The following is a 25,588-nucleotide window of genomic DNA, read 5'->3' as shown; positions in this document are numbered from 1 at the left end:
AGTGTTCACCCGCGGACGAACATCAGCTAGTCCGGATGGTTTGATTAGCTGGATATATGTTGCAATGCTCCGGTCCATGAGTAAGGAGGGATGTGAGATGTTCCTTCTTGTGAGATAGATAGAAAGATTGATAGATACATAGATAGGTAGATAGATAGGCAGACAGACATAGATAGATAGATAGATAGATAGATAGATAGATAGATAGATAGATAGGCAGACAGACATAGATAGATAGATAGATAGATAGGCAAGCATAGATAGATAGATAGATAGATAGATAGATAGATAGATAGATAGATAGATAGATAGATAGATAGATAGACAGATAGATAGATTTGAAACACAAAGTTTATTTTATGAAATGAGAGGCTCCCAGCGGCATTTGAGAGAGAATTGAAAAAGAAAAAACTCACAGAAGCTACTCTAAATTAAGTGATACATCTACCATAGACGTACAGTGGCTTAAGAAAATATTCACCCGTGTTACCTCCGGCTTGGTCGGGCATCCCTATAGACACAATCGGTGTGTCCACGGGTGGGAGGCCGGATGTGGGTATGTGTCCTGGTCGCCACACTAGCGCCTCCTCTGGTCGGTCGGGGCGCCAGCTCAGGGGGGGCAATAGCGTGAGCCTCCCACGCGCTACGTCCCCCTGGTGAAACTCCTCACTGTCAGGTGAAAAGAAACGGCTGGCAACTCCACATGTATCGGAGGAGACGTGGTAGTCTGCAGCCCTCCCTGGATCGGCAGAGGGGATGGAGCAGCAACCGGGACGGCTCGGAAGAGTGGGGTAATTGGCCAAGTACAATTGGGGAGAAAGAGGGGAAAAAGAAAATATTCACCCCCACATTATTTTGTGTACAGCATTGTTACAAAGTCAAATCAAAGTATGTGTAAATGGGATTATTTCCAACTCCTATAAAAGTAGTTCACCGTAACATCAAATCAAAATGAAGTACTTAGATTTAGTCTTTAGAATTGTGTTTAAAACAAGAACCAGAAAGTTGATTTGTTGTTAAGTATTCTGTTTCTGTACTGATAAACTGGTCCAGGTTGCTTCAATTTTCTCAAGATCACACTAGATGTTAACAGGATCCACCTAGTATGTTGAATCCCCCCATATTCAGTTGCATGATTGCACAATATCACTTTTTGATCCTCACATTTGAAAGAAAAGACCAGGCCAGATTAGCTCTGCTGTCACGAAGACCAAAGAATTGGATTGCAATGAAGTTGTTGGGAAGCAAATAGTTGGAGGTGGTAAAAAGATTGGCAAAATTTTGTACCCTCCTGGGAGCAATATAAGGTTCAGTATAATGAAATGGGAAAAAATATGGCACAACCCAAACAAAACCAAGATCAAGCCATCTGATCAATGTGAGCAACCAGATAAATATGGTAGTTGCCCGAGAGGTGACTGAGAAACCACCTACACTCTAGAGATGTACAGCTCATTGGCATTAATGTCAGAAACTGTCCAGAAATTAATAATCTCTTCAGCACTTCATATATTCTGTCTCTTTGTGAGAGAAGGAAGCCAACAGCAGTTTGCAAGAAGCCATGTAACAAAAGCAGAGACCTTCTGGGAGAACTGTTACCAGCTAACATGCTGGTAACACCATCCCTACCATGAAGTACTGTGGCAGCAACATCATGCTACGGGGTTGCTCTTCAGCTGGAAGGACTGGAAAGCCTGTCGTAATCAAGGACACAATGGATGGAGCCAAATACAGTCAAATCATGAAGATTAATGTTACAACAGGACCGTGGTCATGTCTTAGGCTACATTTAGACTGCCTGGCATAAGTGACCCAGTTCTGATTTTTTGCTCACCTGGCACAGATTGGATATGTATTGGATATGTATTAAATTTCCTGACTAATTACCTGGAAGGCCACAACTGACTAATTACCTGAAAGGCTACAATTATGACTGTGTAACCAGGAAAAAAAAATCACATGGAATCGGTTATTTTCAGATCTGATTTTGACCACATTCATATGTGGAAATAAATAGAATAGGAATTTGATATCTGCCAATGCGACTCTCATAACCCCACATAGATCGGATTTTTCAGGTCATTGTGAATTATACGTCATTCGACATGCGACACTCTCGCACTCCTGTCACATTTTGAATGAGGTAGTGTACACAGGCGGTTTACTTCCGCATTGTCAGTGACCACCAACATCACCACTTTTGTGTAGGCCTACGCCTGCAGGTTTTGTCATGTGCAAACCAAAGAGTTATTGGTAGCACAGGAATCGGATATGGGTAGTTAGAGTAGATGTAAACAGGTAGTCAAAACAAAAAACAAAACAAAAAAAACAACCGCAATAACACCTGTGGTGTAAACGTAGCCTTAAACAGGATATTGTTTTAATCGGGTTTAATATTGAAATATTGGTGTGCAATGACCCAAAGCATACAGAAAAAACTACGAAGGAATGATCAAGCCAAAGCCCCGACTTCAATTGGACTTCAAAATCTGTGATATGACTTGTGTTCCCCGACATTGTCCGTTTATATGGCAGAGATGGAACACAGTTACTTAGAGGTGCGGACAGAAATTCAAAAATCTTAACCGCGCAAAATTCAGAAACACACCAGAGGAGATTCAAAGCTGTGGTTGCTGCCATAGGCCCATCTGCAAAGCACTCATTCTGCAGTGGTGGGGAGGAGGGAACAGTATTCTATAAGAGAAATGTGCTTTCACATTTGCAAAACAAATTTGGTTGAATCAAACAGTTTTTGTTTTATAAATGTGTTACATTTATTGTGCTGAAAATTTGTGTTGAATATTGCCATTGCATTGTGTTAAAATCTGGAGGTGTAACAGGAACAAAACGTAGAAAAGTTCAAACAGGGTGAATACCTTCTGAAGGCACTGTCTCGGTTAACGGTATGTTCCGGTAAAACTGCCTCGCTTGAACGCTTTCTTTTACTGGGATCATTCAAGTAGATATACACAAGGTCAGATGAATTGCATCACAGCCTAAACCTTTACATTTCAAGTTTTGCGCTAAAAGTTATAGACAATTAACTACACGGACAGAAAGGCATAGCTACAGCATGGTTCTGCCAACAGTTTGAATAGCATCGATTCAATCCTTAGAAATAAAATGAAACCAGTGTTTTCAAAAAGATTAAATGCGATACAGCAGTTAATATGCCTAAGCACAGCCCAAAAACGCATACGTTTCTAACACCATTGCCATGGGTGACACAGCTAGGCAGACACAGGAGAGGAGAGGAGAGGAGTAGGGCTGTTGTAGATTATGACCATTTATATCTCTGGAATGACGGCGGTTTTTGTCCTGATGAGACACCACTTTGTTCAGTCTCTCAGGTCCCCGTTACACCTGACATGACCACGTGGCTCAGGTATAGGGAAAGGATTAAAAAGAAGAAAGCCACTTTATTTTTGCCATTGTACAGTTGTTTGGTTACAATGAAATTTGTCTTTTTACCCATCCTATTGCATATGAGCAGTGGGCAGCTGCAGCGTCTGGGGACCAACTCCAGTTCTTCTTTCCATTGCCTTGCTCAGGGGCACAGACAGGAGTATTAACCCTAACATGCATGTCTTTTTGATGGTGGGAGGAAACCGGAGCACCCAGAGGAAACCCACGCAGACAACATGCAAACTCCATACAGAAAGGACCTGGGACGGCCTGGGGTTCAAACCCAGCACCTTCTTGCTTTGAGGCAACAGTGCTAACCACTGGGCCACCATGCTGCCTGCACAGCGGCACATAAAATGGTCAGAAATGCATTTAGACCACATTTGAATAAGATGTAAGTACAATTGTCTCCTATCCATATTCAACATCTATGTGGGAAGAAATATAACTTTGCCATAGTGCATGTTGAAATGCATGTGGATAGCTAACAAGAAGGAGTACATTAGAAACAATAATAATCCATGGTGTAGAAGAAAGTCAATCTGCCGCCTGCACAGCGGCACATAAAATGGTCAGAAATGCATTTAGACCACATTTGAATAAGATGTAAGTACAATTGTCTCCTATCCATATTCAACATCTATGTGGGAAGAAATATAACTTTGCCATAGTGCATGTTCAAATGCATGTGGATAGCTAACAAGAAGGAGTACATTAGAAACAATGATAATCCATGGTGCAGAAGAAAGTCAATCAGCCTAGCTCAGTGAATGGAAATGGATATATTCTTTCCCACATCAAAATAGTCCTCCGGACAGGGATGGCGCTGAGAGCTGAGATGAGAACAGCTGCCTAAAAACTGCCGTCTCCTCTGTAGTCACCTTCAGTATACGCCAGTTTAAGGCTCCTTGGCTTGCTCCACTTCGAAAATCGAGAAAAAGTGCAAATAACAGCTCAACTTAACAAATGTTTACCACTGCCTGCTTGATGGGGGGTTTTTCTTTAAAATCATTTCACATTCTGCAAAGAATTCACATGCATGTTGTTTTGGATTTTTGCAAGAAAGTGCAGTTGGATCTAAATGTGAACACTAGAGACACATATAACTGCCATGTATGATATACTAGACTTAATCACATCTAGAGACAATGTGCATTTGAGGGTGCATGGTAATGACAGGTGTAAGGGGGACATTGGTTGATAAGTGTCCTCTTTAAAGCTACATTCTGGAAGACTTGCATGGAAACAAATATCTTTTTTGATACTTCCTCTTTCTGCTGTATTTAAAACAATAGCATATCAACCAATGCCCAAATTATAAACGCTTTTATAGTGGCTTATTCTGAATGGTTTATATTGGGTAGGACATTCTGGGAAAAATCGTATATCATGCTTTGCACCATCTTCACCTTGGGAGCCAAATGTGGAAGAACATAGGCAGGTTGCAGCAACTTTGAAAAGGAAACTATTGAAGCTAGCATGCAGATATAACAGACCAAGTTCATTGAAAAACTATACCAACAGAAAGTACAACAAGAATAACTAAAACTCAGGTTCAACTATGTTTTGTTTTGTTTTCAGAGGTGGGGAAGGTGCTGACTAAACAGCATTAGTTCATCTCACTAATGAACTCTGGGTTTTAGAAAGCTCAAACCAATGCAGTTATCACAAATCGTAGGTGTCAGAAAAACATGATCTTCAGGACTGTAGTTTAATTGAATGGGGCTTAAGACTATTAACACCTCCATTCAAATCTGTGTTTGTCTCCAGAGATAAAATAAGCCTGTACAGCATTCCAAATCTTGGATTGGATTGTATTTCCACGTTGAACAGTTTTTGATAAAATGCCTCAAGCAGCTTCTCTTCTTGTCAAATTACCTTTGGCCCATTAATTGAAATGTATGATTTTAAAGAGAAGTGCAGAGAATTACAACATTTTTGTCTAACTAGTCTCTGTTTACCAGTCAATATTTTAGCCTCTCTTTGCTCTTTGACAATTTCTCTCTCTTGCACCCCCCCCCCTCCAGTCAGAAGTTGCTGAAAATCTCTTGTTTCTTGCTCCAGTCCATGGGAGGTGCTTTCTTCTTGCTGCGTTTAGCATGTGCCTTCTCTTTGGCCTCGGCCGCAGTAGGACTAAGACGCAGGCCGCATTCAAGGAATGGGTCTGACACGCGCCTCTCATCATCATCAGGGACCTAAGATGCATATAAACACACAGGCTGTAAGGATCTACTTCTAAATAAAATGCTAGGGGTGGGAGAAAAACTCAGTTCCATGCAAAATGATGATACTAAGCCATGACAATTTCAATATAATAGTAATAATAATCATTACATTTATATAGCACTTTTCTAGACACCCAAAGCACTTCACACTGAAGGGGGTAACTCACTTCAACCACCACCAATGTGTAGCACCCACCTGGGTGATGCACAGCAGCCATTTTGCACCAGAATGCTCACCACACATCAGCTTGAGGTGGAGAGGGAGGAATCATTGAGCCAATTACATGGGGGGATGATTAGGTGACCAGATGGAGAGAGCCAGGTTGGGAATTTTGCCAGGACACTGGAGAACCCCCTATTCTCTGCGATAAGTGCCATAATCTTTAATGACCACAGTGAGTCAGGACCTCGGTTTAACGTCTCATCTGAAGGACGGCATCTCCTACAGCACAGTGTCCCCGTCACTGCACTAGGGCATTGTGATTTGATATTTGTTGTTTTTATTAGGACCAGAAGGAAGACTGCCCCCTACTGGCCCACCAACACCACTTCCGGCAGCAACTCAGTTTTCCCGGGAGGTCTCCCATTCAAATACTAGCCAAGCCCCTGCTTAGCTTCCATCATTTGGCAGAGCCAGGGTACATGTTGGTATGGCTGCCGGCAATCACAGATTTTCCACTGAATCTCAGTGTTGAAGCGCAATAGACGCTGTGAATAGGTTTGATGTCAGGATTTCTACACCTCTGAATGTCTGAATATGAATTTCTTGAATGTATAGGACTCAGGGAAGCATATTTATATTTTAAGCTTTTGTAAGACATGGGGCTAAAAATGAATGCATTTTGCTGTGAGTTTTCTTTGTATATTGCAGTTTCACATTTTACTGTAGGTAAGAGGGGTTGGAGTCTTAAAAAATAGTTATATCGAATGACAATATCTAATATCGTGATAGTTGCAAAAACTGCTGTACATATCGAATCAGCTCTAAAATATCGTTGTAATATCGAATCAGGTACCTGCCAATTCCCAGCTCCTTAAAACACAATTTCCTCCCTCTAAATTTCAATTTAACATTTTTTCCCCCTGATTGCTTCTTCCTCACACACGTAGTATTTACACAACAACTCTTACAGACCGGAATGCTCATGTCTGAGCTGCTGAACTCCGATTGGGTGGTGGAGCCTCTGGAGGATTGGGATGCTGAACTCCCATTGGTCCTCGATTTTGGGGAACTATTTGTGATTGGTGAATCCGTCAGCGTGACATTGATAATAGGTGGATGCGTTGCAGGGAGATCAGCGGTCGGAGAGGGGGAGGGAAGTGGACTCTCTGTGATCTGCTCGTCTACATAGACCTCTGTGAGGAGGACATGAATCAACATGAAATATTCTGGAGAAAAATGTACAAAAACAGGAAGATTGGCAGAAAATAAAGAAGGTTTCATGAAAACGCCTAGACGTGAATATGTTTGTGTGTGTGGGAGAGGTATATGTGGGCTCAGGCATGCCATGTGCAATCAAATGTGTGTGTGTGTGTGTGTGTGTGTGTGTGTGTGTGTGTGTGTGTGTGTGTGTGTGTGTGTGTGTGTGTGTGTGTGTGTGCGTGCACTTGCGCCAGTTTGCTACTTCACCTTTGACATGGCTGCTGGTGGGTGTGACCCCTAGCCTCTGGAAGAGCTCATCAGTCTCCTGGTCAACAACGAGGAGGCTTGTCTCCTTGCCACTTGCCCTTATGAACGCGACAACCTCCGAGTGCCTGAGGCCTTCAATGTTCACTCCATTCACCTGGAACAGAGAGAGAGAGAGAGAGAGAGAAAGAAAGAAAGAAAGAAAGAAAGAAAGAAAGAAAGAAAGAAAGAAAGAAAGAAAGAAAGAAAGAAAGAAAGAAAGAAGACCAGGAAAAGGAGGAAACAGAGGATAGACACATAGGGAGGTGATGAGGGAAAATGGAGACAGATGAGGACAGATGAAGTAGAGTAGAGGAGGGAGGTAAAGAACACAACATGACCCGTAGGTAGGGTGGTATCTATCATATCAGTGTTGGAAAGCGGCAGATCTGTGATTTCAGACATGGCTCATCAATTTGCATATCTTTTTCTGCCTCTACTGTCTTCCTTCACAACCCAAACTCTATACCTCATATACAAGGAAATGTACAAACAGAGACACTCATACCGATGCAAAGCACACATACCTTTCAAACACAAGCATGCACATCTGCAAGTACACACACACACACACACACACACACACACACACACACACACACACACACACAAAACATACACAGAAAATAGTTCTCTATATTTTGACTGAAGATTATCTCTCACGGTCTTTTCCTCCTTCCTCCTTTATAAAGCGTCTCCCTATCTCCCTCCCACTTTAAACCCAGAGGCTCACCCTGCTGAGTCTGACTAATCTGCTCTAATCCAATTTCATCTCAATCTCATGTTAAATCTATGGGCAGACCTGCTAAAATTTATGTGGGTGTAGACAAGAGTTTATTTAGTTGACAGAAGCTAAAAAGACCTTGTTTACATTATCAAAACGGGCAAATAATAAAATATAAATTCACCTTTGGCTTTGACTGGGATTCAGGTAAAATGACTGTTTTTAACTGTAAAATCACACCTAAGTTTTCAACAAAAAACTATGATGAGAACTGTTAGTCAACAACTTGCTGAAAACAAATCAAAATGTGTAGTAGTGTAATAGTAATAGTGCTTTTTTTATACAGCTAAGATTTCATTAAAAAAAAAGGTCTGGTGGGCATCTGGGTAGTGTGGTGGTCTATTTCATTGTCTACCAACACGGGGATCGCTGATTCGAATCCCCGTGTTACCTCCGTCTTGGTCGGGCGTACCTACAGACACAATTGACCATGTCTGTGGGTGGGAAGCCGGATGTGGGTATGTGTCTTGGTTGCTGCACTAATGCCTCCTCTGGTCGGTCGGGGCGCCTGTTCGGGGGGGAGGGGGAACTGGGGGGAATAGCATGATCCTCCCACGTGCTACGTCCCCCTGGCGAAACTCCTCACTGTCAGGTGAAAAGAAGCGGCTGACGACTCCACATGTATCGGAGGAGGCATATGGTAGTCTGCAGCCCTCCCCGGATCAGCAGAGGGGGTGGGGCAGTGACCGGGATGGCTCGGAAAATAGGGTAATTGGCCAAGTACAATTGGGGAGAAAAAGGTCACTGATCAACATTTTTCATTGTAGTTTTCTTTGAAGACATTGACACTGACCCCCCCCCCAAAAAAAAATTCTTGCTGACAAAGTGTTATGAATCATACATCTTTATGTAAACAAAACAGTGTCTATGTGGCTGACAATACAACATGCTTGCGTGTGTACCTCGACCAGCCTATCTCCAGGCCTGATGTCAGCCTTGTCTGCTACTGAGCCGGGGTCCACAGAACGTATGAACTGTCCCAGCCGCGTCTTGTCGCTGTGTAGGTTGAAGCCATAGCCCAAGTCTGCTTTCACCAGGTGACACAGACGGGGGAGGAACTCAGCCGTTGCCTTGGACAATTCTGACGACAGCTCTGCCGGCAACTTGACAGAGACAGTGGGAAACGGGGCAAATGGGAACGTTTGAGAGGATAACGCGGAATGAGGAAAGAAATGACGGCGTTAGCTTAATATATGCAATTTATAAATGGAAGGGATTAGGTTTTGGAAACAAGTACCTGCCGCACCAAAGATAGATATTAATATCTAGTTTGATGTGACAAAAAGACAGGGATCACCCAATCATGACTGTAGATTTTGCACTTGATATTGTGGGGCTATATTCCATGTCCCATGAGCAATGCAGGAGAAAGTGGCTGGCAGGATAAGCCAGTGGACTCAGAGATGAGCAGTCAGACTGGGGTAAGTGGATTTTGCTAAATGACATTAAGACAGTGTGAGCCTGAGAGTCAACATGTTGCGTGACTGACTCGCCCGACCTGCTCTGCACCACAACTAGGATCCCTGCGGTTGCATAACCATGCCAGTTCCTGACTATTCAGACAGGCATATGGGCTGGCAAAGACACGAACTATCAAGCCTCCCATGTAAACAGAATCTGAATGACTGTCACACTAACGGCTGTCTCTGGACTTTCTTACAGATCTCACCATTCTTGTTGTGCCACTGACAATATGATACACTCACCCACCCCATTCCCTATGGGGAATGAGAGAGTGGGAGACCAAGGGAGTTTGTCCAAAGGTGTGTGTGTGTGTGTTGTTTTTAAGAGGCCTTGTATCAGTGCGATTATGCTTATGAGCATGGTAGAGCACAGTACAACCCGTGTGACAAAGTGTAAGATGTGGTGGCAAAATAAAACACGTTGGAGAGTGAATGGCATGGTGACAGAACAGGTTGCTCCAGCAATAAAGTCACCGTGTCCTCGGCGGTTGTTGGCAGCTTCATTTTGGACATCCCTGTTTATGCTGCTGACATCTTCACTACGTCCGTTACATAAATCCAAATTGACTGTTAGATACACAAACACATGCACACAGATGCATTATGTTTAACGCGTGAAACATCCCAGCTGCTCTGTTAGAGGAGGGCAGCGGGATTTTGGAGCGGGATTTCCCTGGAAGGAAAGAATTTCCACCTCACAGAAATGGTAACCATGTCGGCCGAAGTATTATTGTGGTACATATTTGATTTTAGTCCCTGGATTGGACTTTCTCATAAATATCTTGACGAATTACGGCATTTGGATTAGATATGAACATATTTATTCCTTCAATGAATCACAACATAAGTTCAGCCAGGAAAACCCACATTTTAACATACACACACTGATGCATTATGCAACGCATCTATCATTTGAATCCCCTACTGCTATTACTGTTAATGATCTACCAATTGCACCTTTACACTATTTGCACTTGACATGACATGCACTTTAGGCTATGATATGTCTATGATACTGCTTTGTGGCATTGTTCAGCTTATTTGTAATTTGTATTTCCTATTACCCATGTGACCTTCGGTGTGCTACCTATTTTGCACTTTAACTGTACCTGATAATGACATACACGATGATGTGACTACGGTTTAGTGCTCTATGATGCCCGTAGGTTGACACACAAATAAACCTGCTAATGACTGACTGTCTCGCGAGTTGACATGGATAAGAAAATGTGAAATGTATATCTTTGGAAAACCTTTTTTCCCCCCCGCATTCAAATGGAGATGTCAGACTTTGCAGGTAAATGGACCCACTTGGAGACTTCACCAAAAGAATACTAGCTCTATAAAAGACACAGAGCCCTCTCACAGTCCACAGATACAGATCATAATACACGGCTGAGGCCAACTAGGTCAGGAGTTTCCTGACTGAACTCGTCCCGCCCATCACTTTTTAAATACACCACCCCAGGTTAAACTGAGCTAGTGCCAAAAATAGGGCTCGCCTCCAGAAAGGGTTTAGAGATGTTCCTACATCTCTCACTAAAATATGATTTGGGCAACATTTTCCATTTCCCCTTTGTATCACGGCTGTAACTGACATTTCTGTATCACTTTCGTGCTAATTTTTGTCAGCCAGTTATGTCAAAGACCCCCCCCCCCCAAAAAGAAAAGGAAACTTCTATCGTAAACAGTTTGGGAAGTCCAGCTTTGTTTAGCGAAAGTGAGAATCTCTAACTCACAAGGATTCACTATTCTATCTGAGTAGTGTGTATGCGTGTGTGTGTGTGTGTGTGTGTGTGTGTGTGTGTGTGTGTGTGTGTGTGTGTGTGTGTGTGTGTGTGTGTGTGCATACGTGGCTGCGCCAGACAGTTACGTGGTTGTGTTGGCAGCCAATACCTTACATAAGGTTACATGGGTGTCTGCTGGGATAACCATATTATGGAACATTGAAATCACTTCCATTTTCAGTTGTGTGACAGTGTGTATATCAATTACAAAAAACAGAGACACTGCGATGGACAGGAACAGAGACAGAAAGCGTAGTGCATGAACCAATACACTTTGATTTAGGGACATCAGTGAACTGTGAGCGGCCACACAATACCCCTTATGCTTGCAGTTCTGTGTGTGTGTGTGTGTGTGTGCGCGCGCACACACAGGTAAATAGGTGAACTAAGAGCATGTGGCATGTTAAGAGTGGTTTGTCATTTCATGGGAAGTTTTAGAAATAAAATACCTCAATCAGAAAACTCCCATTTTGATTAAACCCACCCATTACACCTTTCTTTCATTGACACATATGCCTTTCTTTCATTCAAAAACACACAAACACACACACACATATGCACAAAAAACACACACGCATACACAAATACACACATGCATGCACACACAGATTTGAATGTATTTTGCCTTAGATCCACTGATAGTTGTATGAGGGAGAGATATAACAAAACACAATCTTCTATCAGTTTTTTAAAGAAAAGCTCACCTTGAAAAAGGGACGTGTGAAAACTTAAAATAGCGGGGGTACATAAGAGTTGTAGGGGCTCAAGGATAAATAGATGCCTTGCTCATTTGTCTTGTCATAACTAGAGTGCAGTGGAGCAAAGACGGCTCCTACGATGCTCAGTGAGAATATCTATTCTCTACTGCATATCTATTCTCTATTGAATATCTATTCTCTATTGAATTTCTTCTCTATTGACGTGATGAATAAATTCAGTGCACATATCTGTGTCCTATCGTGCTGGTGTTACACCAAAATCTGTGACCAGCCAGATTATGTGACCCTTCCACTAAACACTCTATAGATGGTTAAGCTTAGGTATTGGGTTGGAGACAGCTGATACTAAATGTGGGTTTAGTGTGGTTAAGATTAGGATTAGCATCTGGGGGGGTGGCCAAAATAGAGAGTTTTAAGGGCAGGGTCACATAATCTGACAGGTCACAGATTTTGGTGTAACACCGGCTGAATGGCTACACTTGCAAGCAGTACCAATTCAGAATGTCTGTTCCTCCGTGGTGCTGTGTATATGATGTTTCAGCATGGCGTTAACCTTCTCCTCTCTTTTCCCAATGCAAGGATAGAAAGAGACCTGTGGTGACCAGCCAAGGGTCAGCCTGTATTTACTTTGGCTTTGACTAAACAGATGTTTCTTTGACGTGAGCCACTCTCCCTACTGTGTTTTGAGCCCAAACACAGGCCAGTCCACACTTACAGCCAGAGCCAAGCAGATAGCACACCCTGCATTTAAATACCAGACCAGGCACTTGGTCTCTCTGAAATCTATTCAGTGCATTACACCACCTTCTGGTTGCCTCTTTATTTATCTTTTTTATCTATCTTAATTGAATTAGGCTCTCCAGCTTTTCAATTTAAATATTTCAACATATTTAGGCAATACCTTTAGGTGTGTCTATGTGTTTATGTTTATGTGTTTATGGTATGTTCACTGACAAAGGCTCTGAAACTAAACCTGATCTTAATTCTAACCCTGATCCCTTCCTTTGTGATATTCTTGGCATGCAGGGAACAAATTTAGGTGTGTATGGGTGCAATTGCTTTCATATCTGTAAAGCCGAAATAAACCATGCAAACTGCAAACTCACAACTGTTAGTCGTGCAAAAGGTTCAGTTATGTTACACTGCCATCTTAAAAACCAAACCCTTCTCTTTTCATTTCTGGTCTTCCCTTTTCCTAGCAGAGGCTCAAAGAAAGCCTGCATTAATGTTATGGCCCAATAGACATCAGGTAACAACTGATATTCCCAAAACCTTTGCTGGACATGGGCCCTCTCTGCTATTGAGCTCTGAGTCAAGTCCTCTGATCTGTTATGGCGGAAAATGCTGTGACTCGTACTTATAAGAGTAACAAGTTAGAGAAATAGCCAACTCTACATCTTGTCTCAAGGAAGTTCAGCTGGATTTTAGGGTGTACAACACAGAAAGACATGGTGGTGATGGGGGTCATAGGAGGAGACATCCAACAAAGACCAAGAGGTGAGCTGATAAAGTTTAAAATTTCTGAATACATAATCTCTATTAACAGATTATGAGAGAGAGAGAGAGAGAGAGAGAGAGAGAGAGAGAGAGAGAGAGAGAGAGAGAGAGAGAGAGAGAGAGAGAGAGAGAGAGAGAGAGAGAGAGAGAGAGAGAATCTGTAGGTATGGGACAAGATTTTGGTATGGGAAGCGTTCTGGTTTCCGTTTTAGTCCAAGTAGTATTGACCAATCACGTTTGAGTAGGTGGTGATTTCTACAGGAACATGCTTTGGTTGGATGTTGGTAACAGTCCATGTGGGGAGCGAAAGAGGCAGCATGCATTGGCCAAAATGTCATCTGGACCTAAAACATCTACAAAAAGTATCGATGTTTGTGTATTGTGTGGAGAATCCTTTGACTCATGTCGACTACTTATGAAACAATCCAGTCGTAGATGTCATCTCTCAACTCCAACTCCATTCTCAGGTCTCAAGTTGCTAATCTGACTGTAAACAATGACGGGCGCACAGAAGAGGAAGTCTTCATAGGAAACGGAAGCGAGCAGCCAGCAGCTACACCGGAAGCCCCGAAATATTGTCTGTCGTCCCAAGAGGTTCCAAGATTTCTGAATACATGATTGCACGCACCATGACCTGCTTCACTATCAAGTGTCCCTTTGATTGTTGTAGAATTAAGATCCAGTCACCCCATCCCCATTTGCCAAAGAGTCGAGCAACTTCAGCATAGTTTGAACAGTTTGAACATAGCTCTTTTTTTGATGAAAATCAGCAATTGATAAAATTGGGATCTATCTTAAGTCTTATAAGTTGGGCAAAGTTAAGTGTAGAGTTGACACCCTGTATAATAATAATAATAATAATGATAATAATAATAATAATATACTCTCTCAGGCACTGCTGTCTTAATAGAAATACACATTTTAACTTTACATTTATTGGCTGTTCACACCTCTGTCTACTATGGTTGGAAATGGGATTGTTACAATGGAGTCAGACCCCTGGTAATCAAACACTGTAAATGATTTGCTGACAAGGGGCTTTCAAAAAAAGGAGGAAGTGCCTCCCACAATTGCAGCAGATGAGATGATAAAATCCTTAACTGATGTGCCCTTTACTACACCTTATCGACACCTTTTTAAACCTACTTGCATAATGCCAGGTCAAACGTTTAGCAGTACACTGTTTTAATTTGATGGAATAATCAAAATGAAAGGGATAGAGGAAGATGTCACCAGAGTCCTTGTGAGGTCCTGCTGCTTAGACAGAGCCTATGTAGTCAGCCAGCCAGGTGGCCAAGTCCAGATTAGCACTGGTTGAGCCTCAGGTACAAGAATACACTTCCTGTTAATACACTCTAACACGGTAACCCATTGACCCGCTGCTGCAAGCTGGAGTAATTAATTGACCATCTCAATTCAGAAAATTGCCAGTCTACCTGATTGCAATGTAAACTGGTTTATGATTTAGGCTTTAACAATAAAGCGTAAATAAAACCCCTCTTGATTTTATCACTGGGAAGGAAACGATATTATTGGGAAGCAATAGGTTCTCTAGATATGCTGCTTATTTTCGTTACCTTTTAAAATGCATTTTCATTTATTGTATTCTCATAAGAGAGCAGAGAAGACAAACCCATATTGGGTACACAGCACAAGCAATTTGGATCGATCTGTGCATGGCAGCTGACAACCCTTACCTCTGTGTCTGTCTCCAAACTCGATGTCATCGATGATCGTTTGGCCGTCTTAGCATGTGTGATACTGTATGTGAACGGCTGTGTTGTTGAGTGTGCAGATGGGGATTTGGTTGAGCATGGACTGCTCTCTCTTGGTGCGGGAGAGGTAGTAGGAGTGGGCTTGGGTGAAGGGCGAGGGGAGAAGGTGCCCATCTCGATGGCCAGGTCCTCGGTGCAGGGCAAACCATGGCTTCGGAGGTATTCATCTGTATCTCGGTCGACCACTAACAACCTTGTTCGGTGTTCCACTGCACGGATATGATCAACCACCTCAAGAGAAAAACAAAATGATAATTTACTAAAAGAAGAAAAAAGAGGGACAGAGAGAGGGAGAGGTCTGGATGACAAAAAAGACAGAGAAGTCAAATTGGAATGATCAGTGTCATGTCATATAACACACTTTTGTTCATCCTCAACTAGCTTTTATAGGACCATGGCCTGATTGACCCACAAGGGGGCCTTGGGACAACACTACTATGACCCCTACCAACCCGACTGATTGTCCACTCTCTGTTCAGTGCGCATGTTCCCGTTCCCTTCAAGCACCATGTACAATGCACACAGCAGATTACAAAGAGAGAGAGAGACTGGCTAAAAGGCATGGGAGAAAATAGCAGCGCCAGTCAGGTGCACTTACTGCACTTTGCAGAAGTGATACAGTGATTCGGTAAAGGTTGGAGTAAACTGGGAATGCACCTGAAGAGAACTTGGGGTAGCCTATCAACAAATACTATAAGAGAAAGCAAGACCTGGAACAAACACCAAGCCAGCATACACCATGATATGAATAACTAGGCTGCACTAATAATGTACAGTTATATTGGGCGTATGAACTATTTAGTTAGGCACAAATCCTTTGTTGATCAGTATATCTAAGCGTGAAAAAAACAACTTCAAGACCAGCTATTAGGGTAGACAATAATTCGATATGATCACTTGTCTTTCAATGATATTACAATTTTTTATTGACTAAATTAATGATATAGAGGATCTATTATCTAAAATTTCTCATAAAACTGAGTATTATTAGAAAATTAGTTTTGGTTTAATACCATATTATTATTTCTCATTACCAAAACAGTCTAACGTGATGAACCTCTGTTGGATTCTTAATTATAGTATTTTTGCATTTGTAAGCGGTTATTACAATATGTAACAATATTGTAAAACTCCACAAGAGTAGCATAATAATAATATTTTACATATCACTCTGCTTTACCTGATATTAACACATGACAGGCTCTCCAGACTGCTGAATAATACTGCAGGGCCCCTTCTTAAGGCTTCCATCAAGTCAGTTTATATTGGGTTTAAATGGTGCACGCTCCCAAACAAATTTGCATTCGATTAAATTGTCACAACCAATTGACATGACAAACATCGGGCCTATGGGGTACCCCGGGGCAGTTGCTCGTAAATCCAGCCTCGAATGGGACACTGGAAAAAAAAACCCAAACAACAAAAAACAAAAACAAAAAAACCGTCTATTGATTCCTCATATAGCTACAAGACTTTTACTGATCCCTTACATCTGATCCCCCGAGAAAGAAGAAAAAGAAAAAGGTCAAACACAGTAAAATCCTGAGTGTTAATTCAACTCTGAGAGTGTAGGGCGTACAGGACTCGTCGTTTGTTGCATCTGCTGTCACACTACCCAGCGCACCTAACAGGTAAACAGGACGCGTGCCCCGTCACTTACTTGATGGTGGTTGTCTTGCTCCACGTTTTCCCCGTTCACTTCCACGACCCGGTCTCCGGCTCGCAAGCCCGACAGGTCCGCCGAGGAGCCGGCCTCCACTCTTCTAATGAACTGCCCTCCTTTATTCCGCTCCCCGTGGAGGTGAAACCCATACCCCCGCTCCCCTTTGGTCAGGAAACAAAGCCTCGGTCTCAACTCACCCTCCATTTCACACCGCCAACCACGGAAAACAAGCCGAAAAGTTGTTGATGTTTTTCCCCCCTCAGGTTCATAAACAGATTTTTATTCCCGGGTAAATGGAAAGTTCTTTTTAACCCTCACACCGAATGAGCAGTTCAGTAGACAAAACATTGGCATTGTTTTATCATAGTCATCAGCTGCTTGTAAAAAAAAAAGTCACGGTAGATTTAATCTAAAACAAAAGTTTGTTAAATCCATCCCATTAACGCAGAACCCAAACTCTTGAGCGGTCGATGTGACTGAAAAGTGTGCGTTAAAAGAGCTCCCTGTAAAAACACCGCCACGGCCTGGCTAATTTGCGTCCATGGGAAGATTTATCCAAGAGATCGGAGATTAGAGAGCTTTCCCATCATACCTAATCCCCATCGTCAGGTGGGCGTTCGTCCTCCTGCCCGTCCCAGTACGACACTGAAAAATCAACGGGTGACACTTTACACCTCAGAACACAACCGCATGGCGTTCAACGACTACTTACCCAACAAAGGCTGACTAATTAACTGGCTAACTTTGAAGAAAGATGGCCAAATGAATCATTATTGTGCGTTCTAGGACGACGGCCAGGTCTAAATCACAAGTTTTACCGCTCCGTTCCACTCCCCGCTGCCGGTGTTACACCAAAATTTGCGACCCTCTAAAATTGTGACCACGTCTTCCCGAACGCAGAAAGCGCCATCCCCGCGGTCGTCACTAGATGGCGTAGGATACTGGAAAGGGACGATCACGACCGCCCTCCCAGATTGTTAGCCTGACTTTAACCGCACTGAACCCATGCCTAATCTAAATGAAATTTAACCGGGATGTGTGTGTGTGTGTGTGTGTGTGTGTGTGTGTGTGTGTGTGTGTGTGTGTGTGTGTGTGTGTGTGTGTGTGTGTGTGTGTGTGTGTGTGTGTGTGCCTCTAAACGCTCTTGGACGGACCCCCCCCTTTTTTTTGCACACCTCAGCCATGGTCACAATTTTTGAAGGTCACCCCGGTTCCCCGGAGGAGTCTGACCCCCTCTGCAACGGGCAGACCCCGCCCGACTCCGATATGACAGGCCGTTTAGTTTTAGATTTTGCTTTCGTTTTAATGAAACAAGAATTCATTTTCAACGAGTTAAAATACCAAATTTAGATGTCAACAAACTGGCATTTCGTAGGTGAAAAATTGTGAAAACAAGTGAAACTTGAATTTGGACATCAGAAGAAGAGATCAAAACCTAAAACTTGCCCTAAAGCAAGTTATTTGCGACCTAAGAGTTGATATCAGCCTCACTTGATTTCACTCTCTACCTCTGGCATGAGGCCTGTAACTTTTCGTAGAACCTGTTCGAATTCCACGTCCTGTACTTTCTTCTTATGAGAAAAGAGTACCACATTCGGGTACCAGGCAGATGACACAGTTGTCAACTTTAATTTCATCTGTAACAGGATAAAGGCATGTATGTATATTTTGATAAGCAAATTATCATCGATATACATAAATGATTCCGAAAGCAATTTTTGACAGTAGTTGTCCTTAAAATTGACTTTCAACAATTTACTCATTCAAAATTTCCAGCCCCCACACACTTTTGCTTGGAGCACAGGAGTGGATGCTTGTGCACTGGTTTTGGTGGTCAAGTCAAGTCACTTCCATTTTATTTGTATAGCCCAATATCACAAATTACAAGTTTGCCTCAAGGTGGTGATTTGAATTAGGATGTTACAGCGTTATATCAGTAAAGACACAATTGGGCAGTGCTTATACGTTACCTTGTTTCAGTGGCTAAACTTGCAAATTAATCTTGGTCACAAGTTTTGTGTTTTGATGCAGTCTGGACAGCCTACGTACCTTTAACATGGTCAATAAGTGTTTATGATGATGACTAATACAGTGAGTTGGACTTTTTTTTTTAAACACTAACTTTATCACATTATACATGTACTCTTTCTACTTAGACTCATAACCCTGTCAGTTCAATCAGTTGGGCTGAATGTGTGCAAAATGCATAAAAGAAATCATCTGTATAAAAAAATCTATAAAATAACCCTAATTCTATCTAATTTCTTCATTTTTATTGCCCAGATACATTGTTTTATGTGATCTCAGAAATACACCAGTTAAATTCTCTGTACAAACAAACTTACTTGGCCGATAAAACGAATCTTGACACATTATACTTCCACATGTTTCTGAGTATAATGTGTTCATGTCAGACTTATTTAGGTCGTAATGCACTGTTGTTTACTCACAATGCTTTTGTCGATAAATACACAGGGTAATTCATTGGTATTAGTCAGCATATGTTAGCTCTAGGTGATGAATAAGCTGTCATGAACTTCACACCCCGTTACATATAAAATATTTTATTTTGTAAGAAGCAATAGGAAAAGAACAAATAAAAAATAAAATAAAACATCTTCAGGTGTTTAAAATATATCTATAAAAACACTTGATTTTAGTGTTTCACAATGCCAAGTGATGAAAACGAACAAAACTTTGGTGAATCACCTCCTCTCCTCATTGTATATGTTGAGCTTATGTCTGATACCAAGTCCCAACCCACACAAAGGCTACAGCTTGACAGCAGGGTTCGTCCTTATCGACTGGTAAACTTTGCCTCTCCTCTTTTTTATTTTGCGAGTCTGGGAAATTGGTGTGGTCGGTGTCTCCTCCTTCATTGTCTCCTCTTTCACAAGGGATTCATATGCGGCCTCCAGCTTTCCTTTTGGGGAGGTGGCTGTATTAGAGGTACGCGGAAAGTGTGGTGATGAAGACTTGGACTTCTTGGTCGGGGAGAAATTGTGTGCAGAGGGGCAAATGTGCTGGTTCAGACACACTGAGCAAAGAGGGCTGACAGGTAGACACACCTGCTGGCCAAATCCCACCAGCAGCCAGTTGATCTCACTCCACATCTCTCTGTGTGAAGCAACAGCATGGTGTTAAGAGGAGGGATTAAGATCAATTTTGAACTGTTAGCTGCTGTGCATTGATGACAAATTGAAGAGAAGTAGCTGAGATATGTCACATATTTTCCCCCCTTTTCTCACCAATTGTACTTAACCTTCTCTTCTGAGCCGTCCCAGTTGCTGCTCCACCCCTTCTGCCAATCCGGGGAGGGCTGCAGACTACCCCATGTCTCCTCTGATACATGTGGAGTCGCCAGCCGCGTCTTCTCCCCTGACAGTGAGGAGTTTCTCCAGGGGGACGTAGCGCATGGGAGGATCACGCTATTCCCCCCAGTTCCCCCTCCCCCCTGAACAGGCGCCCCGACCAACTGGAGGAGGTGCTAGTGCAGCGACCAGGACATGCACCTTCATCTGGCTTCCCACCCGCAGACATGGCCAATTGTGTCTGTAGGGATGCCCCACCAAGCCGGCGGTAACATGGGGATTCAAACCGGCGATCCCCGTGTTGGTAGGCAACGGAATAGACTGCCATTCTACCCGGATGCCAATATTTTTTTCCTAGGATGAATCTGGAAAGTTCCCGCCCTCAGGCACTAGGATTGGCCAGATCTGCCTGTCAGTCAACTTTACAACTTCATCCTAGGAAAAAAATATTCGCTTACCGTACACACACAGTTAAGTTGGCACAGTTAGCTTGGTTGCAAACATGGCTAACAGCTAACAGTTAGCTAGCAAACGTGGCTAGGGTTAGGTTTGTTGCGCGTTCGCATCGGCCTTGACTGACAGGCTGATCTGGCCAATCCTAGTGCCTGGGGGCGGGAAATTTCCGGATTCATCCTAGGAAAAAAATATTCGCTACCCGGGCACCCCAATATGTCACCCATTTATCCCTTCAAATGGGCTAACGCTTTCACATCTGGGTGACCAAATGTCTTCATGGGGTTCAAACTGTTTTGACCACACTACCACAGCCATTGTCCTAGCAAATAAGATCAGATCGAGCAACATTTCACCATTTCATTCCCCCTCCCACACCCAGCTAAAATCTGAGGAATTTACTAGGAACACCTTTGATGTAAAAGGGTCTTTGGGTCGAAATTTTTCATGAGTACAGCACACGAATCTTCCACAGGATTTGTACAGCATTTTTCCTGGTATTGTATCAATGTGAAAGGGTCCCTCAAAGAATCCCAGTATTCCAAATTTAATATGTTTTGTGTGACACATTAAGCCAATCATGCAGCCAATGGAAAAGGTATGTTTCTGTTTCAGATACCCACATGCAAAGATGACAGCTTCGCATTCTACCTGCCAAATATTCCTTTCTATTTGGAAATTTGAATAATCTGAGAATACCAGAATATTCCGACACAGTGAAATATTCTAGTTGAGCTGCCATGTTTTCAAGCTAAAAATAAACAAAGTGATGATGGTAGAAGGGTGCTCATAAAACAGGACAGATTCTGATGTAATTACAATGCAGGGATTCAATGTGTTTGTGTGTGTGAAAGGGAGCTTTCTGAGAAAAAGCTGGACTCGACTTGGCAGCGTGCAAGATACTTAAAAAAAATAAAATAAAATAAAAAACAGCAACCAACAATCCCCGGATTTGAAATCCAATAAAATATCATGATATTAATGTAAAAGTGGCTAATGTCACCTGGGTAACCACTCCTCCAGGGCTTTGCGTGTTTCCTCTGGGGTTTTGGTTGACTTCTTCAGCCAGCCCAGCCTGTTGGAAATACGATGTACGTGCGTATCTACACCTGTAGACACACACACACACACACACACACACCACAATTTAGAACACCATGACCACTCACACTTTGACCAAAACTTTTCCTTACAGGGCAAATAAAATCATTTATTTTCCCTTTAATAGTAATTTCTGTACATGGGTTTCATTTTCAGACACCAAACCCATCTGATTCAGCACAGTTGTCTAACTGTCAGGGAAAGTACTCTGGAGAATCTACATATTGCAACAACAGCCATAAGGCTAAAAACTGCAGTAGAGACTTGAAACTAGTGGATGATGTCTCCTTTTGGAAACAAGCATCTAAGTAAGGGGTGGGCAAACTTATCCAGAAAGGGCCAGTGTGGGTGAAGGTTTTCGTTCCAACCAAGCAATTACACACCCGCATCTCCTAATCAAGTTCCTCAGCAAAGACGCTACTGGCTGATTAGAGGGATCAGGTGTGTAACTGCTTGGTTGGAACAAAAACCTTCACCCACACTGGCCCTTTGTGGTTAAGATTGCCCACCCCTGAATTCTAAGTTATCCCTTTCAGAAAGTGAACAATATCTTAAATCTTCAAACACTGATGCGTTTCATTTAACTCATAAGTACGCATGTTTGTTTCTGTATGTGTTTTAACTATAGGTTTATGTGCTTTCCCCACCTATGCCAGACACCTGGTCCCAGGCAATGTCCATAGCCAGATGTGCCATCTTAGGTCCAACCCCTGAGAGACGGACCAGCCCTTCCACACTGTTTGGAATGTCTCCACCAAACTCCTTCTGCAGCATGGCTGCTGTCTGCTTCAAGTACTTAACCTTTGTCTAGGGACCAGAAAGATGTATATGGACAGGGGCAGCAGAGAGGGGTCTAGGCATGCTTACAGTGCATGGTAGAATGAGGCACAGGACAAGGGATAGAGTAAGGAGGAATATGCTAAAAAGAGTTATCAATAAGTCCTTTTAAGTAGTGTGACTGCGCATTTCAGAGTGAGTGATAGACAGGATTGTTTGTGTTACCCTCCAGAAGCCAACAGGATAGATAAGTTTCCCCAGTGTCTCATCATCAGTGTTGATAATGTTTTCTACAGTACAGCCATGGGCTCTGAGCTTCTGCATTGCTGCTGCTGTCACCTGGTCCTTGGTCTGACTGGACAGCATCAGTGATACTAACACCTGGAAACGTCTCACCTGGGTGAAAAAAGGGAGAAAAACAGAGAGACCAGATGAGTCAAGCCTGACTGCCAGACCATATTACATTTATCAAGTAAGTTAAGTTCCCAACCCACATGTGCAGGGGCTTTTGCGTCGTAGCATTTTTCTGCTCCCATTTTATCTACAGGCGCATCACGGCTGCTCCTCATCTCACGGATGTTGGCTAACTGTCTCCTCCAATCAGGAGGCTCCCAGTGCTCTTTCTTTACTGGCCCAAGGTTTTCATCTTTGTCGTACTCCACCTTTAACTGCCTCCTCCTGCGAGTGGTGGAGGGTAGGAGTAGTGTGTCGGCCTCTGTTTTGGGTTGGACAACGGCCTGAGGATAAGGTGTGGTGCAATCTCCTGTATGAGCACAGAGAAGATACGTTTCGGAGGTAAGAATTTCTTGAGTAAACTTTTGCATCTATAAAAGAAAGAGGTTCTGCACACTTAAATCCAAGAGGCTGTCTTTAATAAAGCCAAGCTTTCCATCAGCAGACCTTCATCAGGGCAAAACAGAAAAAAATTAAGTACAATTTTGAAAAATAAAGTGTAAAGTAATTGTCTATTTGGGTCAAAATTGGTTGTTGTTTTCATGTCCGGCGAAATGTACAAAATAAAACATTCAGGGCTGAAGTCAGCCAACTAAAATAAATAAAAGGGGGGGGGGTTGGGGGGTCTTTTGACCTGAAAAGTTGACCTTTTTAATTCCAAGTACATTATTGTCGACCATTCATCCATCCATCCATTATCCAAACCGTTTATCCTGCTCTCAGGGTCGCGGGGATGCTGGAGCCTATCCCAGCAGTCATTGGGCGGCAGGCGGGGAGACACCCTGGACAGGCCACCAGGCCATCACAGGGCCGAGACACACACACACACACACACACACACACACACACACACACACACACACACACACACACACACACACACACACACACACACACACACACACATGCCACTATTACAGGCAAAGACGTAATGGCGGGTCGCATCCTACAATACAGCGACATCTTCAGGAGATCTCTGCAGGACATCACAATGAAATGGCGAACTGATAGAAGTAAATAAATCAAAATAATACTGTAAAAACCAATGCTTTCAGGCACATTAGCCTGCTTTTACAAACGACGAACGGATGATCTTTCATCTGTAAACGCTAACGGACACAACAACTGGTTTGCGCAGCCGATGTCGTCATTACCTGTGGATGAGAGAACAGAAGACGATTTTGGTTGAGCGACATTCGCCTCCTCTTCCTCGACTTTTACAGCGACAGATGTCCCGGTGTCCAGTTTCTTCTGTGTCTTTATAATTTTGGATCTCAGAGCAGGTGTGCAGTTTACAGTTTTATTACTGCTCCGGGTAACCATATACATGCTCTGGATGAAATAAGGAGAGGTCATTGTAAATGGAAGCCATGAGACTCATGCAACAGACATGGAGTATTGCATGAGTCCGAAGTTAGTTTCATTTTGATTGGGTTATGATTTTAAGGGGGCGTGGACAGCCCAGAATCCAGCTGGGCCAATGAAATAACTTTCTAAAAAACTCTAAATTGAATCATGCATTTTCATTGAAACATTTTGTTGCGTCAGCAATTGAAAAAGTAACAATGCAGTTTAGTTACTATTAGATGGAACTGCAGTCATAATTTGTCATCATTATGAAATCATTATTGACACCTTTTGCTTGGTAAGATATTTCTATTTCCCCTCCAGTTATCCAAGTCTAAGTGGTTAATTTCTAGCTGTAAAACGAAGCAAATGTTTAATAATAATCATTACGCTATAATAATTAAGCTCAGAAATATCACAGAACATTGAGAGAAGCTCTTGATTTACGGCAGCACTAAATGGCGTTTACAAAAAACTGGATATGACCAAAAAGTCCCTGTTGTTGTTTGCCACGATCGTGTAGTCATAGATCTTGTGACATGCCTGTCTGAAAAGTTGAACATATACTAAGGAACCAACTTCACCAGCGTAAACATTTTAGCTAACGTTAGTAAGTAGCTTGTGTAAGGTAACACGTTCATGTACGTTCCTGCTATTTTCTCATTAACAGTCTCATTGACTGATGCTAGAAAGAATAGCTACATACCCCAATCACTTCGTTGCCCCTCATTTTCAACGCTAGGTAGAAAAAACCCGCTTAATAACAAAGCATAAGTTATAGTTTGAGATCGATAACGCGTTTGCAGAACAGCATTTCCCATCGACCAGCGCGACAAACGTGTTTTTGTAGGAAGTACCTCTTTCGGTGCATTAGCAGGGCATCCGGTTGGAGAGTAGAGGACTGAGCTTGGGAGAACAAGCTTCCATTGGTAAAAGAGACAATACTCATGCAGCTAAACTTATTTTATCAGTATGTTGCATCCCTGTAAGTGAATGGTAGCAAGAAAACGAGTCAGCTTCGATAAGGTGAGGGAAGCGTTGTGTGCCTTTTTTTTCCCCTTCTCCAAGCTATCAGATATTGAATGCCAGAAAACGCTAGCTTGTCAAACAAGTTAACTAAACGTAGCTAACGGTTCAAGACTGCTACAGCTCCGGTTGTTTT

The 25,588-nt window shown here is 42.6% G+C and overlaps 3 protein-coding genes across 6 annotated transcripts in view; 1 reads left to right on the top strand and 2 right to left on the bottom strand.

The window, feature by feature from the left end:
* Nucleotides 1-2,791: 2,791 nt before the first annotated feature.
* LOC130112267 (Na(+)/H(+) exchange regulatory cofactor NHE-RF2) lies at nt 2,792-17,836 on the bottom strand. The gene is made up of 6 exons (XM_056279549.1): nt 16,982-17,836; nt 15,244-15,552; nt 8,983-9,183; nt 7,261-7,414; nt 6,766-6,986; nt 2,792-5,600 (listed from the first exon to the last, which is right to left on the bottom strand). The coding sequence occupies exons 1-6, from the start codon at nt 17,186-17,188 to the stop codon at nt 5,433-5,435; spliced, it is 1,260 nt and encodes a 419-aa protein (XP_056135524.1). The 5' UTR covers nt 17,189-17,836; the 3' UTR covers nt 2,792-5,432.
* Nucleotides 17,837-18,922: 1,086 nt separating this feature from the next.
* On the bottom strand, nt 18,923-25,387 carry nthl1 (nth-like DNA glycosylase 1). 2 transcript variants are annotated; one of them, XM_056280211.1, is made up of 7 exons: nt 25,284-25,387; nt 24,234-24,411; nt 23,121-23,389; nt 22,852-23,022; nt 22,497-22,656; nt 21,752-21,857; nt 18,923-20,101 (listed from the first exon to the last, which is right to left on the bottom strand). In XM_056280211.1, the coding sequence occupies exons 2-7, from the start codon at nt 24,406-24,408 to the stop codon at nt 19,756-19,758; spliced, it is 1,227 nt and encodes a 408-aa protein (XP_056136186.1). In that variant the 5' UTR covers nt 24,409-24,411; nt 25,284-25,387; the 3' UTR covers nt 18,923-19,755. The 2 variants fall into 2 exon arrangements, with proteins under 2 accessions (XP_056136186.1, XP_056136185.1); XM_056280210.1 differs by lacking the exon at nt 25,284-25,387 and adding an exon at nt 25,133-25,251.
* Nucleotides 24,627-25,588, top strand: part of tsc2 (TSC complex subunit 2) — a 74,089-nt gene continuing 73,127 nt past the window's right edge. The window contains exon 1 of one of the 3 annotated variants that reach the window (XM_056280208.1): nt 24,627-24,724. The gene's annotated coding sequence lies outside the window, so the exon portion shown is untranslated. Of the gene's footprint in view, nt 24,725-25,315; nt 25,453-25,588 lie in introns of those variants that run through there. The other 2 variants (XM_056280209.1, XM_056280207.1) reach the window with 2 other exon arrangements.

This window comes from Lampris incognitus, chromosome 5 (genome assembly GCF_029633865.1).
Source record: "Lampris incognitus isolate fLamInc1 chromosome 5, fLamInc1.hap2, whole genome shotgun sequence".
Classification (NCBI taxonomy): domain Eukaryota; kingdom Metazoa; phylum Chordata; class Actinopteri; order Lampriformes; family Lampridae; genus Lampris; species Lampris incognitus.
Note: the sequence above shows the minus strand (reverse complement) of the source record. Positions and strands in the feature narration are given on the sequence as shown.

Bases quoted from the DNA above. Each gene is read 5' to 3' on its own strand.
- LOC130112267 (XM_056279549.1), bottom strand. From the start codon at position 17,188: ATGGAGGGTGAGTTGAGACCGAGGCTTTGTTTCCTGACCAAAGGGGAG. The intron at 15,553-16,981 runs GTAAGTGACGGG...TTTTCTCTTGAG, and splicing joins AGCAAGACAACCACCATCAA to GTGGTTGATCATATCCGTGC. The intron at 6,987-7,260 runs GTGAAGTAGCAA...TCCTCCTCACAG, and splicing joins CACCAGCAGCCATGTCAAAG to AGGTCTATGTAGACGAGCAG.
- nthl1 (XM_056280210.1), bottom strand. From the start codon at position 25,156: ATGAGGGGCAACGAAGTGATTGGG. The intron at 22,657-22,851 runs GTAACACAAACA...TCTGGTCCCTAG, and splicing joins ATCCTGTTGGCTTCTGGAGG to ACAAAGGTTAAGTACTTGAA. The intron at 21,858-22,496 runs GTGGGGAAAGCA...GTGTGTCTACAG, and splicing joins GGACCAGGTGTCTGGCATAG to GTGTAGATACGCACGTACAT.